The sequence below is a fragment of the Pseudomyrmex gracilis genome, unplaced genomic scaffold (genome assembly GCF_002006095.1).
Source record: "Pseudomyrmex gracilis isolate BER0280 unplaced genomic scaffold, ASM200609v1 scaffold_12, whole genome shotgun sequence".
Classification (NCBI taxonomy): Eukaryota; Metazoa; Arthropoda; class Insecta; order Hymenoptera; family Formicidae; genus Pseudomyrmex; species Pseudomyrmex gracilis.
In genome coordinates, this window is record NW_018020596.1 from 861,785 (window position 1) to 879,331 (window position 17,547).

Here is a 17,547-nt window from a genome sequence, read left to right on the forward strand (position 1 = left end):
GCAAACATACAGAGAGAAACGCGTTTTGAAGTCTTTCTACGTAATATTTTTTATATTATAGACGAATAAGTAAATACGTGCGCAAAAGAGAGAGAATTAAATATAATAAAAGTTGTTTATTTACGTATTTTAAAAATACTTGATCTGTGTGTGACGTAATACTAGTACAAAACAATACACAGAGTACAATACAGAAGTTACCTGATATTTTTTTCTCTCCCATAAAGTTTTCAGTTTGGCTAAAAACTGTTGCCTTTCATCAACATCAATTTAAATAAATCTCGATGACGGGGAAAAAAACTCGATGAAAGTTACGAGACACTAAAAAATATCACGACAACAACGAAGCGTGCGAATCATATCTCTGTGGGCAAAGCGATCCACGTTATGTGGGGAAAACGTATATTGAAATGCGCGTCGCGCGGGCCGGTGTGTTAAGAGCGCGAGAGTCGGGTGTCCCATAAATTTCCAAATTGGACATCCGGAAGAGAGTAGCGCCCAGAACATCGCTCAAGATTGCATATACGCTCCGTACATACATGCACGACGTTGCAGTTCCAGCCACGCGGCGCTTGCCAAAGCGTCGATATGTATGCAGGTCGACTCTATGAGAATTTGTGTACGCCGATATCGCGCCGATATTCTCCCCTCCTCCTCTCCTTTCCGGATACGAGATATCGCGCCGCAGGGTTGACGCACAAGCGGGGAAACACATGTCGCTGCTCGCATAGCGGCGTTACGTGAAGGATAGACGATTGGTTTGTGAAATGCGCATCTTTCATGCAAATTGCATAAGAAAACCGTCACGCGCAATTTACATAAGAATCCGACACGTGTGAGAAAGAGAGAGAGAGAATCGTGCGAGAAAATATCTTGTCATTCACTTCACAAATAGGATACACATTTATCTCCGTCAACTCAAGCGCGGGGAAAACTTGTTTAACTGAAGAGGAAATCACACACACACATACACACACATACACATACACAATTGTGTACTTATTATTTTTATATTAATTCTTAGATTCAGACATAAAATTTCTTAGCGTCTGCCTCACTTGCGTAAGTTTGTTGAAGTAGAGGTGTGATATTTTAATGTTGCTGTTTGCGTGACATTCGAGAGTTTCCCCACGCGAGAGATAGACATCAACGGGACGCGCCAAAGCTGCGTCGGATATCGATTCGGTGGCGGATAACCATCGAAACAAGAGGAAACAACGTGGTGGAATAAACATGTTAAATGACCAAGTTACGGATTTGCGCGCGGAAACTTCGCAGAAACGGAAGGCGCGCGCACAGTGTCCGGAAGATATTGCACGTGTCGATTTTATGCGCATTCGAGAGCTCGATACAGCGCGTTGTTGGGAAAATTGCGGGACAGCGAATAAACAAGAGAGAAAGAGAGAAAGAGAGAGAGAGAGAGAGAGAGAGAGAGAGAGAGAGAGAGAAAACAGAAAACGTGCGGTTTAGAATCTACACAACGAAATTATCAAGCGTGTGTACAATAAACGTAACTCACGCGTTGTACTTTTTTTTAATCAAGTGGGTGAAATAAACTTCTTTCTCTTTTTTCTTACACGAACACATTTTCGATACATTTTGACGTACGCTCGATAATAGATAATTTAACGACGGATGTAATTCTCGCGGTATATCGAAACGCGCACCCGCTGCGAAAGTTTTGAAAAGAGAATGAAATATTCACAATTCAAAAAACCCGGAATACTTTAACGAGCGCGCGCGATAAATTTCCGATAAACGGTGGCATTGTGCGCGGCTAAATTTAAGCGAGCGCGTAAATATTCGACTCACGCATAATAGCGTACTCGCGCGCGCGCGCGCGCGTTTCGAAACGATTGAGCGCGTAATTCGTATATATACTGTACTATATACTTCGCGAACATAAACGTCAGGAACTAAATATTTTTTGCGCGAGAAAAAAAAATTTGACGCGCCCAGACTCTATTCTTCACTCGCAGCCCTTTTTTGCATTCGACACACGCGCGCGCACGCGCGAGACTTCCGTGTCGGAAATGTCAGCGAGAGGCAACCTCCGGACTTTTCGTTCGTTTTTCTCATCCCGGAGAGAAGAAAGAAACACGCGGACGGAAAACGTTATATACCTGCCTGAGTAGATGAGGATCGCCGCGCGGAGAGAGTTCTCGTACCGAAGAAAATATTATATACGGAGTACGAACTGTATAATGCTATAAACGAAGCATGAAATTTTATCTTGCTTTTGCGTGCACTTTTGCGAGTACGTACGTACGTGCGGAAGAGAGATCGCAGTAAAAATTTTAATAATGCAGCGCGCGCAGTGCGCGCGCCTCTTGTTCAAATAAATTGGACCTATAAAACGGACAAATGTATCATTAAAATTAAATAGACGCTATCGCGAGAGATGGAAAAGAGTGTTGCGCGCCTGTCTCCGTGTTAAATTATTTAACAGACACGGCAAATGACAATAATATATCATGGTGGTGGTGGTGGTGGTTTGTTTCGTTGCGAAAGGATATGCACGGTTATTTATATGTGCAATATGAATTGCAGTAAATCGATAGAGGTCGCGCGACCACCGTAAAAAGATATTGTATCAAACAGACATCACTGTCTTATCTACGACAAGGCGATAAACAATACGGGAGAAATGTTTGCTTCTTCTCTTTCTCTGTCCGGAAACACTTTTCTGATAAGGATGCGTCGTATTTTCTGTAAGTGCACTTTATTTTGCGTAAACAAGAGTGTCTCTTTATCGCACTTGCCGGCAAAATGCATGTCGCTCCATAAAAATTGCAGAACGTCGCGCGATGTAAATGTAAATTGCGCGTACGCGCGGATAAAAATATCTCAGTTTACTGAGATGACATTTATGCGCGTCGCGCAAATGAAAATATTACGCGCGCGTTAACCGCGCGCTTATTAATATTCGTTATAGTATTCGTCGCGCAACGTAGCAACTTCGTTCGTTTCTTCAAACGTTATCGCGAGCGTCGTAAATTATATACGAAGATTCCGGACACCTCGTGAAGAAAACGTTGCCCGAACGCAGAAACGGAGAATGCGCCCGCGCGCGCGCGTCCTGAATTACGCGCGCTCATCACACAATGTAGTCGGAACCGACTCGATCAATGGACGCGTGTCAGTGACGTCTCTGCATCCTCGGTTATGAGAACGACGTCCGCTACCGCGTTGCCGATCAATTGGATCACAGTTGTCTGATCAATCCGCTAAGCCTCTTCTCTCAACGTCGTAGCCCGATCGGAATCCAGTCGTCACGGATCACTCGATACTGTCGATATTTGTGAATATACATCGACGCAAAGAGAATATATCCCTCGCGCGCGTCGAATTCGCGCGTTACAAACGTCACGATCTTCGCATTATTTCGCGCGCAAATATTCCAAGCACACGGCGTAAACGTGCGCGCAATGACAATGTAATTTAAAATCATTCTACGGAAGAGGAGAAAAGAAGATTTTGCAATTGCAGCGCGAAAGTCATCGGACACGTTACACGTTATATAGAAAATCGATCGTCGAGGAAGTCTGAAGCGGATTTGGTAACATCTACTGCCGAAGAGGAGGATCTGCCCGTGTGTTTATACGTTCTGCGAATCTATCGAACTGTTTGCGCTCGTCGTTGCGCGGATTAGGGGGATTGCGAGTCTGCTTATCGCGGTGCTTCGTGAAACAGATGAAACGTTATTTTCAATATAAATGCCAGGATATTTCTCTAAACGAGAAGTGACGTATTTAGATACAAGCGCGCGAGTGATCTCTCTCTCTCTCTCTTTTTCTCAATATATTTTTTATGAAATATTTTTAATAAATATTTGTTTCGCACATATATTGCGTCTTTTTTTTTTGCTATTTAAATGTGCTTTAATTACGCTCACGCGCAAGTTACATCTGTACAACATTTTTTTAATTACATATATACAAGCAATTACTCTTTTGTAATAAAATTCTTTTAGTTTGGATTGATTGTTAGGTCACATTTGCGATGCAATTTGCGCGAGCGGCGTTAAAGAAAAAAAAAATTAATACGAGAAACGTCTCGCTCGAGACGAGATCTCGAGAAAAAAAAAAGTCATTTCAAGTAACTGCAACGGGCATAAACGTTGCCGGCGCGTTTGACGACTCGGCTAAACCGACCCCATTCCATTCCGGCTCCCGGAAAAGGTGCGGAAAATAGCGCCGCGATCGCGGCCACTCGCGCCCGGCGATTGATTCCCGCGATATTTCAGAGCGAACTTCCTCGCGCGATCGCGGGAGAAGCGAAAAATGAAGAAAGTTTTTCTCCACTGCCTCACGTCTTACGTAACTGCGCCCACGTGCGCGATATACTTACGCCGAACGTGTCGATTCTTCGTCTTTGCCGGAAATCTACGAAACGGACACGCTGAACGGTGTGTTACGTGCGTTAAGTAATATAAAGCGCAACAAACTGAAGTAAAGTGCAAACACACACACACACACACACACACACATACGTGCGGAAACGCCGACAATGTTCGACACGTGACAACGCGGTTGACGAGATTTGCGCGATATCTTTCGAATTGTCGAGAAACACACAGCCGTCACTTGATCTTTCTAATTAAGAGTAACGAAAAATTGCAAAATTAACAACGCTGCAAACACAAGTAAATTTAATTGCCATTAAATAAATATTGTTACTGCTGTGCGTAGTCCTCCGTTCCTCTTCTCGCGCCTTATTTTCTCTGTCAAGTAACTTTTCCATTTGAAAGAAACTTTCCCTCACTCACTCCAAAAGTTTCCAACAAACCCCCTTATCAAATAATATTACAGTCTTATGTAAAGTAGCTAATGAATCTCTTACCCGATCTACTCAATGTTAGGTGCGTGCAATTAACGTTTCTTTCCTCTCTTCCTCCCTCCCTTCCTTCCTTCCTTCCTCTCTTTTAACATTGTACCATCACAAGCTTCGATAAACTTCATTCTTTCTTTTCGTATAAAATTGTACTTCTCGCCTCGACCGAATGTAATCTCGTAACACGGAACGACGATACAGCAATAATGCAAGACTTGTCGTAAAATGGGATGCGAAGGGCGCAAATTCGACTGCGTGATTGCGGCCTCTACTCGGAAATTCCATTAAGCTGTCAACAATTAGTCTTGTCGGGTATGACGACAATTGACGATGACGCCGTTAGTCGCTAATAATTGAAACGCCATGCCAAAGAGAGAGAAAGAGAGAGTGCGTGTGTGTCAACCGGAAATGTGCGTCGCAACCAGTAACACATGTCTGTTTTAATTATCAAAAGAGAATAGTGTCACTGAGTCTTTAAATTACCCGATTGTTTTTATTTTTAATTTCGCAAAAACATATCGTCACGTAAAGCGAAAGCCGAATATTTGAAATAAACGCGAAAATGCTTGCACAAAACTCGTCACTTCCTATAAAACGACCGGTACCGGAAACTGGCGCAAACAGTTTCGCAACTCGACGGTTTTTCCGCGTTTCACGAATTTCTTCGTGTGTTGATCGACAAACGTCGACGCTTCTATTTTCCGAAACTTTTTCATCGACATGTGTAAAATCCAATAAATTTCTCAGCGCATGACAACAAGTTTTACATTCGACTGATCGACAAGTGTAAATTTTCAGGTTTATCGAACGAAAAATTCGGACGCGTACGAGAGGAAGGAAGGAAGCCGGATGACGACAAAGTGGGACTTAAGGCACCGTGAAATGGGTTAACGGATAATTACACAACGAGAAAAATCGCCGATAAAACGAGCAACGATATATCAAGCTCGGGTAAGAAGCCGGGCGTTAAGTAGAAAACATTTTCGTAGCGTTTTTTCTTTTACCCTCTCTCACTATTGCTCGCGCGCGTGCGCGCGGAATATTAATGTAAGAATATAATTTACGACGCAAAAATATCGCGCGGTCCGGTTTACAACATTAATTTCTTTCGACGTTATTCGATAGCACCGTCTTCATTCGAGCAGCCGTGAATTTCTGTTGCAATAATGAATTAATGTCACGCGACCGAGCGATCGATCTACCTCCGCTGTAGACAGGTAGCAGGCAGCTGAAACTTAATGGTCGCATAATCATACATCAGTTACACCGAGAAAAAAATTCTCCAAGCCGCAGGTTCGATTTTTTCTTCTGTTGCGAAATTATAATAATTAAAGTTACGGAGAATAAAAATGTAATTTATTCGAGAGTATAAATGCAAAGGACAATATTAACATTAATAATGAACTAATTAGTATCAATACTTATGATTATTGTTTGGCGTATGTAAACTAAAACAAATAAGTAAGAATAATTCTGGACGGATGTATAGAAATAATTGCATTTTTACATGAACGTGACAATGTGTGTTTAAAAAATGAACGGAAGATCGTAACGTTGAATCATTTAAATATACAAATTTCCAGCCTCGAGGACGTTTAATTACGAATAAATGAATTGAATATTTCAGAGAAAATATCGTTTTGTTTTCATTTTGTAATCCCTCTCGTCTTATCAAGAATTCAACAGTATAATCCCGCACGAGCGCGGCATTAATAATAATTCATATATACAACGAGTGCGATGATAACTAGATTGACAACACCATTTTGTGGAAAATTTATTCGCAACTTTTATTATTCTACTTTAACAAAACGCTTCAATCACGTCAGTGAAGCGTTTAATTCACACCGGACCCAAATATTCTATCTGTAATTAACATTTCTTGTAACTTTACAATCTGCATCTATTACACCGATTTGATCGACGAGAGACGGCACCGTTTTTCGGAAGGGATATCGAACGTCTCTTCTCGAATTGTTCGATGAGTCGAGAAGGCGCAAAAACGCAAGCGCGCGCGAGAGCGAAATGTCAATCAACGCGCGCGCGCACGTTCTGAAAATTACAAAGTTCCGGCGAACTCCCGACCGTAAGTTTGACGTTCTTAACAAGGCCGCGCCCGGGCTGGTTTCGCGCACTTTTTCCGAAGAAATTTTACACGGCGAAGAAAGAGAGAGAGTGAGACGACCGAGAGAAATGGAGCAGAAAAGCGTTCTTATCCCTCTCTTAAAATCGCGCGCGCGCGCGAGAAAAAGGTAACAGTGAAAAAAAAAGCCACGACGGTTTTATTAAATTAAACGTCAGCTCGCCCGACAGGGCTTTCCGAAGGAGTCGCGTCCTTGGCGACTCTCGGCTTCCGCGCTCGTCGGAGCCTGTAAAAGCTGACCGTGTCGCGCGCGCGTTTTCCGCCCTGGGAAACCGGGCGCCTCTCTTTCGTCTCGGTTAAAATTAAATTTCCTCGGTCTTTGTCACGCATTTGTCTTGCGACAGAGTTGCTCTGTTTTAATTTATGCGCAAGGTGTAAATCAATAGATCCCGAGAAGAATATTGCACAGTAACACGCTCTCTATGCGAGGAAAGAGGATTTCTAAGACGCGCTCTTTGCGTTAATTAAATGATAAATTTATTCAAGTTTCATTTTTTTACACGCAGTTATTGATATGTTGTTTTTTTTTTGTTTCGAAATGCACAATATACACAGACGGTTTGAGTTATCGATTCGAGTTGCAAAGTGAAGCAATTCGTATTAGCGGTTTTGCGACACTTTCTCTTTCTCTCTGTCTCTCCCGATCCTTTTAACGCGAATAAAACACAACGCTCGAGTAAATGCCGACGCGAAAGGACCGTAATAGGGAAACTATTTGGCGTAAGTAATCGCGACAAGAAGCGCGCCGCGGATTCCTGCAGGGAACGACGATGCCTGGCAAGGACGCGCGCGCGAGAAAGAGAGAGAGAGAGAGAGAGAGAGAAAACGGGAGGAGCTTCTTACCGAAGGCCCGCGCTGATACGCGCGGCGCTTTTTCTCACCGCTAAAGTTTTCGAGTTTCAGGAAGCATGAGGAAGGTTCAGGACGGCGTGAAAAGCTGATGGGACGGGGGAGGGAGGGGGGGAGTAAATGTCCGTAATGGAGCGCCGGTGAAAAGGATCTAGACATGGACGGAAGAAAAGACAGATAAAGAGAGACGAAGAGCGGGAGAAACACGTAGAAACGAAACGCGGTGAAGTGAGAGAAAGAGAAAAAGAGAGAGAGAAAGACGGAATAAGAGAAAGAGAGACAATGGAATCGGTGGAATTTATAGGTGGCGGACTTATTAACTCGACGGAGAAGTTAACATTAATCTTGACTCGGTAACTCGCGAACAATCCCAATCGCGAGCGATTGGCGCGACTCGACCTCTTACAATCCGCACAAGCGCGCTCTGCGCTCTCGCCGCGCTGTTCATCTTCGTCCTCGGAAATCTCGGAACCGCCGCGAGCAAGAACGGAGGGCGGGTGAAACGGCGGGCGGGCGGGCGGTCGACTTTCTCTCCCTCACGATCGAGGAAACGAACGCCGGAAATGCAGAAGCGCGCCATTGTGCCCGGTTTCCGGGGGGCACTTGCGAAGTTGCTCGTTCGACAATCCCGACGGAGAGTTAATTCGAGACGAGCTCTCTCTCGCAAAAGGATGGACGCGAGTTCCACGAAAGGGAAGAAGAAGAAGAAGAAGAAGGATCGAACTTGCCACGGGCGGAGCTCTTCTCCGCCTCGAAAAGCGGTACAACCGGCTCCCGCGCTTAAATCAACTTGATACTTCGATTAGTTTCTTTTCCTTCGTGAAAGTTTTCGGGCATCGGATTTGAATGCGCGGGAACGTCGTCAGCGAAACCGGCGGGAGGGATGGATAATTCTCGCGAGAAATCTGCGATTGTTCGATACGACGTCGCGCGATATCTCGAAGACGACGAATTGTTTAGAATTCCGGCTTGTGTATCTTAATTCGGCATTTTGCTTGTAAAAGTATATTGAAATGGAAGTTTCTTTTTTTGTCAAATTTAAATTGCTATTTTGCCATCGAAATTAGATAAGTCGATAATTCGATTAATTTCCAATCCACGAGAGAGAGAGAGAAAAAGAATTTAGATCGTTCTCTACATGCAGATATTATTCGTACAAAAACAGAGAATCTATATAAAATAATTTACGTAAAATCTACTCTACTGCCCCACGGTGCTGCTTCTCCAATTTAGTGCAGTGCACGAAGCAAGATGTTACGCTGTGATGAATACGATGTTCCGCGTAATGCTGAACTTTCTATTTCATTAGGTTCTCTTGTGGACGACATCCTCCGTCTCTCTCTCTCTCTCTCTCTCTCTCTCTCTCTCTCTCTCTCTCTCTCTTTCGCGTAATAATGTAATGTGAAATCGCATGAAACAAACGCGCCGGCTCTTTGCAGGATGGTAAATCGCTCCAAATCCTCCGGCATACAAACTCCCGTTGCTCACAGCGCTTTTACAGCCTGAGAATTTATCTCGCCGGTGAATTTGGTTTGTATCAGTTAAAAGGGTGCAAGTTTCGCCTCGTAATTTCCAACGGTTATCGCGCGCAACCTAACAAATTTTGCAGCCGCAACGCAATTTCGCCAATTTTACAAGCGTCATTCCGCGAGCGCGGCAAAGCACGCGCGTAGTAGTACAGTAGTGACTGGGGAAAGCACACTGAGATAATTCTTTTTAAAATATCCCCGTCGTCGCGATGTATATTTTTAAAATTATTATTTAATAAAACGTCGTTACGCAGCTTCTCGCACGCGTGCTTTTTTCGCTTGTACAATTTCGACGTCCTAAGAAATTTGTAAACTACCGTATTTGCAATTTTCGTAAACTTTTATCACCGAGTTTTTTTTTTACGTACGATGTTTTTTATCGTGTAAAAAATAATTTTGTTAGGCAAATATCATCGTGCGCTGTACTTTCTCTTTTAATATTACATACGTATATAAATGTAACAATTGTTTTCAAGTTCGTGTTGCGAAAGATGACTCGCTATGCTTCCGTCGCTGCATTCGCGCCATTTAGCTATTGCTCAACGATTCAATTTCTCTTGTTTTTTTTTTTCCAATTACCTCTATCTTCTCCGTCTCCCAAGCGGAGTCGAATCTCTTTTACTCTCTCACGAGACGCGAATAAGAAATGCCAAATAAGAGGGTGCCGCGAGGGTGTTCAAACATTTGAATTGTGTTGTCTGTCGCGATTGTGAAGAGCAAGTCGACGGATTCGCGAAAACCGGATTCATCTATTTTCCGTGAGTAGTGAAATCGAAACGGTCGCCGAGTGAGAATCTTACAAGAAGATCTTTATGTTCGTGCAGTTGCATGCGAATGCGTCATGTAACGCGATTATCTCGAGAAGGATTGGATGAAGGGCGGTTTATACGCGCGTTGGTTCAGACGTAGAAGTATATATCGGGTTAACAATGTTGAGAGGGAGAGAGAGAAGTGAGTCGAGTTGCGAGTGGCACAATCTGATTTGAAGCGCACGCGATAAGAAACGCGGAGAGCGTACTCTCTCTAATTTCGAGTCTCAGACGCATATTGCTCCGCTCGTGGGGATCCTATAATTTATTCGTCGAATCACGCGTGCGTGAAAAACACGCGTATTCCCGTTCCTTTCTGGAAAAAGATGATTGCACGCAACCACACAGAGAGAAAAAGAGAAAGAAAGTGGAAGAGGAAAAAAAATGAAATAACTGTCATGTTTTTTTTTTTTTTTTCACACTCGAATCTGGCGTTAATTCAAAATCGTCAAAATCGTAACCGAGATTCGATTCGGCAACGAGAGTTCGATATATATATATTTTATACGGAATATCGGATCCGTCATATTCTCCGAGCAAGGGCTCGCGAACGGGTTGACGACCCTCGCGACATTTGCATCAACATAGATACACACCGCGTGCGCGAGCGCACGCCCGCGGCGGCGGGTATATATATCTATCTATATATATATCCAGAAGCCGGCAGTTCCTGTAATTTATGTGGAACAAACCCGACCGGGGGGTTTATGGGGGTCGTACGACGTCGGATAAGGAGAACGGCGGGCGAGATATCTCCGGCCTTAATATGATCGGCGACGCCCTTAATCCCGAAACCCCGGAGCCCGCCTTCCGCATCGGCGTCGCGCGCGAGCGGCAAGCTTGCTTCAGAATGAGGACGAAATGGCGGAATCGCGGGAAGCTCTCATAAAGGCAGATGCGGACACGTGCCTTACATACTAAAGTCTGATCCTGCGCCAAAGCCGCCGTCGCACTGCATGTTCGTGACGACGCGTATATAGTGTGTTCCGGAACGACGCGACGGAGCGCGTCGTCTGTCACGTACGGATCTCTCGAGAAATCTCCAAGAGACGAGAACTCGTTTAGCGAAAGAAAAAAAGACAAAATGCGAAATTGTTTTTAATTCCACGTCTTTTAGTGAGCGAACGATTCGACGAGAGATACACGGGAGAAAGATCAATTCGCAATTCGCCAATTAACTCGGACGAAACGCTGGATCCGCGTGTTGCGAACGTCGCGCGCCACGTCGGCATCCAAATCGAATTTCCGAAAATTCCGTCGAAAACGCGAGGGTCGACAAACCGCTTCCTCACTCGCCTCGGACGTTATGGCACCGGGATTCCTACGCGCGCCGGGATTCCGTCGCGGTGAATGTATTGTCCGCGGGACAATGCGCTGGCTGATTGCGAAGCGGCCGGGCGAAAACTTGACCCGAAAATAAACCCGAATCGCTCGAACGCCCCGGTGCGGCGACCGCCGCCGAACGCAACCGCGCGGAATACACGGAGAAGAGAGAGCGACTTGGGTGGTCCTGTACAGGGTGTCTCGGCGCCGCCGGATGCAATTGGCGGGTGTATTTCCGACCGCGTGCCGCCGGCAGTGCCGCAGGAACGACGAGATTGCGTCGATGGACTGATGTCGCATTCAATATGAAAAGTTACAAATTTCGAAGATGTGCAGTGATAAAATTCTGATTTTCGAATCAATTTTAATTTATAAACAGATCAACTTTCAAAATTCTGAAATTTTTCAATAAATGAACAAATACGTTTCCCCGCGAATGACATTAATTATTCCACGATCTCTCTCTTCCCTCAAGCAACTTATATGTGTCGCGCAACGTGTTGTTTCGTGAATTTTTGTTTATCGGACAAACCTCAAAAATCGTTCAAAGAACATTTTTATAAGCAGGATCACTGCCGGTGACATCCGACAAACGGACACCCTGTATGCAACCATGCACTCGAGGATTCTCTTCGACCCCGAAGCACGGAGGCCGATGCTATTGTCGTGCCATTGCGGGTGAAATGTCGATCCCGTCGCTGTCGCCCGGAAAAGCAGACATCGACAGGAAAAAGTGGCTTGCGCGGCGGCGAGTCACGATGATTTGCGAAAAAGAGTTTGCCATGCTCTCTCTCTCTCTCTCTCTCTCTCTCTCTCTCTCTTTTTCTCTCTCTTTCCTCTCTGAAACCCGGACCGGCGCTTGTCAGCTCTTCGAACGGATTTTAAACAAACCGCGCTTATATCAATTTTTTTGTCGCGCGCTTTTCTAACACAATATATTACATACTGTCTGAGAACGTGTGTTTGTTACAAGTGTGACGCTTTTATTTAATTAGTCACGCAAGACAATGCAGTTGACGGTGACCGCTAAAAGTTCTCGCCGAAAGTTCTCTTCGCTAAAGAGATCGCTTTCATCTCTAGACCCCTCGCTAATGGAGTTCCGCGGATAAAGCGGAAAAGTGAAAAACGTTGCGGGCATAAAGTCCATAACGTAAAATACAACGGCAACATTCCATAAACCGCGCAAAAATGTGTAGCACCTATATCGAATAGTATATACGCCCGATACTCGAAAGAGGAAAAGAGAGAGAGAGACAGAAATGCGGGCGTGATCGTGAGGCGCGGCATCTTAGTTTTATTATACTCGCCTCGGAGTAATAATGTACGGGAGGACTCTGCCTTTCCGCTCGACTGTAAATACGATCGCGCGCGGACCGCTTTTCCCGCGCGACTGTAAATACGATCGGAGCGTGCACGAGAGATCCGCCGCGAGAGAGAAACTCGTTTCTCGCGCAGATGACTTGGAGTCCGCCCGATCGCGCAATGAGACGGTTTATATTCTTCGCGGGCGCGACGGAAGCTCCTAAGCGTCCCCGCCATTGTCTCATAAACGTCGTGAAAAACAGAGGCGGAGATCCGGAAAAATGTTCAAAAGAAGGGCGAACGGAGATTGTTAATGTAATCCACCTTCGCGCCGAGAGATACTCGCGAGAGATGTAGATTTTTGCGCGAGAATCTTGAGAGAGAGAAATACGTACAATATGATGTTTGAGCTTCTTTCGCAAAATCCCTTCGTAGAATTACTCGTAAAAGAGATTTCTCGTTGAATAAAAATACAAAATAAAATAAATATATAATTCCGACGTCATTTTTGATAGATATCCACCGCAAGTTGATTTCGCATAAATAAACACAAATAAAACAAAAAAAAAGAGTCGCTTGCTTTTTCTTTTGTCCTATATACATTCATTTTCCTCGTCTCTCTTTTCGCTTCCTGCAAATGTACCGTGCACGTAAGAGGGAAGAATAAATTTTTATCGGACGATACGCGTTCCTTTAGAACGTCGTTACAGGAGAGAGAGATGGAGTGTATCTTCCTCTTCTCTCTTATATGTGTAACATGCGATCCGTGAACTGTAAAGGAAACGGACAATAAATCTTTTTATAGGGAAAGGAGAAATGTATTCCCGAAACATAAAAAGTCAAACGTCAAATATTTGCAGAAAATCGCGTAATTGTTTTTCGCCATTTTTTTTTTTTTTTTTTTTTTTTTTCCACGTCATTTTGTATTTCGCGAAACGTTGATGACGCGTGCGGTATATGGCGTGTGCGATTTTAACATAAAACCAAAAAAACAAAAAAACAAAAACGAGACAAAACGCTGTATTCACTTTGCCGAGGTTACAACCCACTGAAATAATTGGAAATAAAACATCCATGCAAACTAGGAGAGACAGCGGCGTGACTGCAATAGCGAAGGTTGTAAACTGTTATGATCCCGCGCTATCCGGTAACAAGCTTATCTGCGAGAAAAGATCCTGGTTTTGATATAGGGCTTGACCATGTTTATAACCGCGTAAGCAGAAAAGTACTTCAACACACGTTTTTTTCCACATCGCGTGGTGTGTAACGCAATATTTCACACGGTGCGCGGAGTGCTTCTTTTTCTTTTTTTTTTTTTTGCTCGCGAATGTTGCCGCACCTAAAACTGTCCGTCGTCCAAATGTTGATATCCCCTTCTTTCTCCCTCACCCGTTCCGCACATTTTCCGTCTGAAATTTTTCCACGGAATCCATTAGCGAGTTCACTTTGGCGCTTGGGATTCTTCGTGCGAATCGAAGAAGTTATTCGATTAGCCTCGTCCGACGCGAACCAAGTGCTGCTCGCAAGTTCTTTTTTTTCTATATTATTGCGCGTGGAATTGCTAATTAATTATCGAAACCTTCCTCTCTGGCGCAATATTGTCAATGTATTATTAATGTCGGTGCGTGCGAGGAAAACAAAAAAAAAAAAAAAAGAGATTCCCATCTCTTGTTCCTATTTCGTACCATATAATATTGCCGTGGCTTCTTGCCCGGCGAGCGAGTGCGCAACGCGACTTCGCGTTCCGTCATTCTGTCGCCGGTCAACCCTTTCGACAAACACAATCGCGCATGAAACGAAAACGGATTGGTTCGCCTCCCCCCGCGACGGACGGTCCGTCATTCTTTTTCCACCTATTTTCCTTAAACCTACCTACGGTTTCTTTTGCCTTTCTCCGTTCGACCCGGTCGCGCATTGTAATTCCGACCGAACAGTTTCGCTAGTGGCAAGTCTCTACGTGCCCGGCATGTCAAATTCGACACATAAAACTGCCGCGGAGACAGTAACCGTTTCGGCTTAACGTATCGTCGGCACGTGTCACCGTCGTCGTCGTCGTCGCCGACATCGTCGCAGTCGTCGTCGTCGTCGTCGTCCGTGTTGTTACGCTATATGGCCATTACTATTGCAAACGCGCGGACTCCCCGTAAATAATTGGTATCGGATGCTCATTAAGTAAATCGCTCCCTGTGACTGTGATCGCCGAGTCGGCTCACGAACGCTGCAACGCGACAATAAAATGTGCAGCAGCGAGCGCAATATACCGAATGCGTCGAGAGGAAGAAAGAGAGAGAGAGAGAGAGAGAGATAAATAAGCCATTCGCGAGAAGAAAGGAATATTAAAACTTGCAGGATGTCTTGAGGGTTGAGATAATTTTTTTTTTTTTTTTTTTTGTATTTAGAGAAGCGGAAGACTTCACTTCAGACGTTACTTTTGTAAATTTTAAAGAAAGATTCGCCGTACGACACACAAGTTAATTTTTTTTTTTTTTTTTTTTTTTGAGTAAACTTCAATTTTTTTATATCTGCATGTAAGAGCTTAAGAGAAATTTAGAAAACAGCGAGACAAATGAAAGACCCCCGTCCTTGAGAAGAGAATATAAATCGTGTACGTATTTACTCGAGAGTCTGTGCTCGAGGGTGAGCGCTCGGTATCTAGGACACATTTTGTATACAAGAACAAACGGCATGCCTTTATTAACGGAACGAAGAAGTTACCATTCGTGCGCGAAAAAACATTCGTTTTTCAAATCAAACGTAAAAACAAAAACTTGCGAAAGAAACTTCGTTATACATGAAGTAATATATAAACACTGAAAGCAAACTCACAATTGAGATACAACAATATCCCGGCGACGAGAACGAAGATAACGACTAGAAGCACCAGCAGGAGCAGCAGTATGGTCGGCCGGCACCAAGGACCTCTGATAACTTCGGTCTGCCTGCTGTCCTTAGACCGTTTCTGATCGACCACCGCGGATTCGCCGCTGGCGTTCACCACAACCCCTTTGTAATTGTACTGAGGCGTCTTTTTCTCCGGCAGAAAACCATGATCGTCCTCGGGATCCGAATAGACACCGTAAGCCTCAAAGTTATTCTTCCTGTATCCGTTCATCTTCTCCGCGTTGGTCTCCTCCTGATCCTGATGCTTCCTGACGTACGCGCCCGCGGACGACGAACTCAGTTCGCCGATCTTGAGCGTCTGATCATAGGACTTGTCCTGATATCTGGACGACGAGGTGCTCTCGTACTTGGACCTCTCGTAGCTCTTCGAGCTCGTCAGCTCGTACTTGGACTCGTAGCTCTTGCCGGCGCTCTCGTACGACTGCTCGTCGTACTTGGGCTCGAAGGCGGGCCGGGAATCGTACGTGGGTTCATAAGATTTGCTGCTCTCGTACCTGGGCAAGGTGCCGTACATCTTGCTGACCGAGTGATATTTGCTTTCATACTGTCTGACTGGCGGCTCTTGCTGCGTGGAGCAATTGCCGAGATCGTAAGTGGAATCGTGAGTCTTCACGCCCGACTCGTAGGCCTTGGAGGCGGTCGACTCGTAAATCTTGCCTGAGTGATGATAGTGATCCTTCTTGGGTTCGAGCTTTAGCGTTTCCTCGGCGTATCGGGACGCGTACTCGTAGTCGGTGAGATCGCGTGAGTATCTCCTGCTAGAGTCCTGCAGCTCGGGATAGGCTCGGCTGAGCTTCTGCGCGTCGGTCCGATCGTAAGGCGCGTCCAGGTCCGATTCCTGATAGGTTCGCTGATCCACGCGACGCTCGGCGTACCTCAGCCCACTATCCTCCGGGTAGATCCGGTTGTCGAATCTGTCGAGGTTCTCCCGGTCGAAGCCGACGCCTCCCTTTCGCTCGTAGTTCCGGTATCCTCTCGACTGATCGTGGTAGGCCCCATCGTAGACTGGCGCCGCCGACGACTGGGCCTCCTGATACGACTTGACTTCTTGGTACTCCAGGTAACGGGAGGACCTGCGCTCGCTACCATAGTCCATCGAGCCCTCGACCACGTTAGGCAACTTGCTGCTCAAATTCTCACCGGTGCCGGCGGACAGCGCCTGGCAGGTCTCCGCATGCTCGACCAGATTCGGCAGCCGCGACAACGAGCTACCTGGCGTGTTCTCCGTCAGGTCGAGCTTGAGGCCGTTGCTGCTGGTTCTGCGCATTTTCGGAGATTCGCATGATCGCTCCGGAACGTGGCCGCGCGGAACGATCCGCGGACGTACGATTTCGCTGACGACGAATTGGCGGCGATCGGAGTTAATCGCGCGAGGGGGAGTAATTAGGGATGCATGTTGTTAGTGACGGGGTGTTAGTACAGGCGAGCTAGACCTGGAAGCAAAGAGAGAAAAGGAAATGATTGTTAGTGCGATTAGTAAATAGATTAATAGATAGATTAGTAGATAGATTTTTAGAAGAGATTGTAGAAGATTTTTAAAGACGTGGTAAAAGATAAGTTTTGTAAGTTTTTGTATCAAAATTGTATATTATAATTAAATTCCGCGATTATTTTTCGCTTTATCGATGTATTAAATCATTCGACTTATTAAAGTTGCAAGAAAGGTGTGAGAAAAACGAGAAAATGTCAATTAGTATTCGACGTCGGTTAGCGTCGGTGCTTCCGAATCTTCTAATCTTTTCCACCAGCGGATTCTAGAAGCACGCATGCGTATTTATCTCCGACTCGTTATCGATACGTGTATCTCTCTCTCTCTCTCTCTCTCTCTCTCTTGATACGATATTCAGGGCAGCAATAT

At 45.1% G+C, this 17,547-nt stretch overlaps 1 protein-coding gene across 3 annotated transcripts in view; it reads right to left on the reverse strand.

Annotated features, from left to right (window-relative positions):
- Positions 1 to 17,547, reverse strand: part of LOC109863763 (agrin-like) — a 409,371-nt gene that overhangs the window by 241,120 nt on the left and 150,704 nt on the right. For 2 of the 3 annotated variants that reach the window (XM_020444285.1, XM_020444284.1), the window contains exon 1: positions 15,615 to 16,316. The exons of the other annotated variant lie outside the window; for it this stretch is intronic. In XM_020444285.1, the coding sequence (XP_020299874.1) occupies positions 15,615 to 16,203 (589 nt within the window). In that variant the 5' untranslated portion in view covers positions 16,204 to 16,316. Of the gene's footprint in view, positions 1 to 15,614; positions 16,317 to 17,547 lie in introns of those variants that run through there. 3 annotated transcript variants of the gene reach the window in all.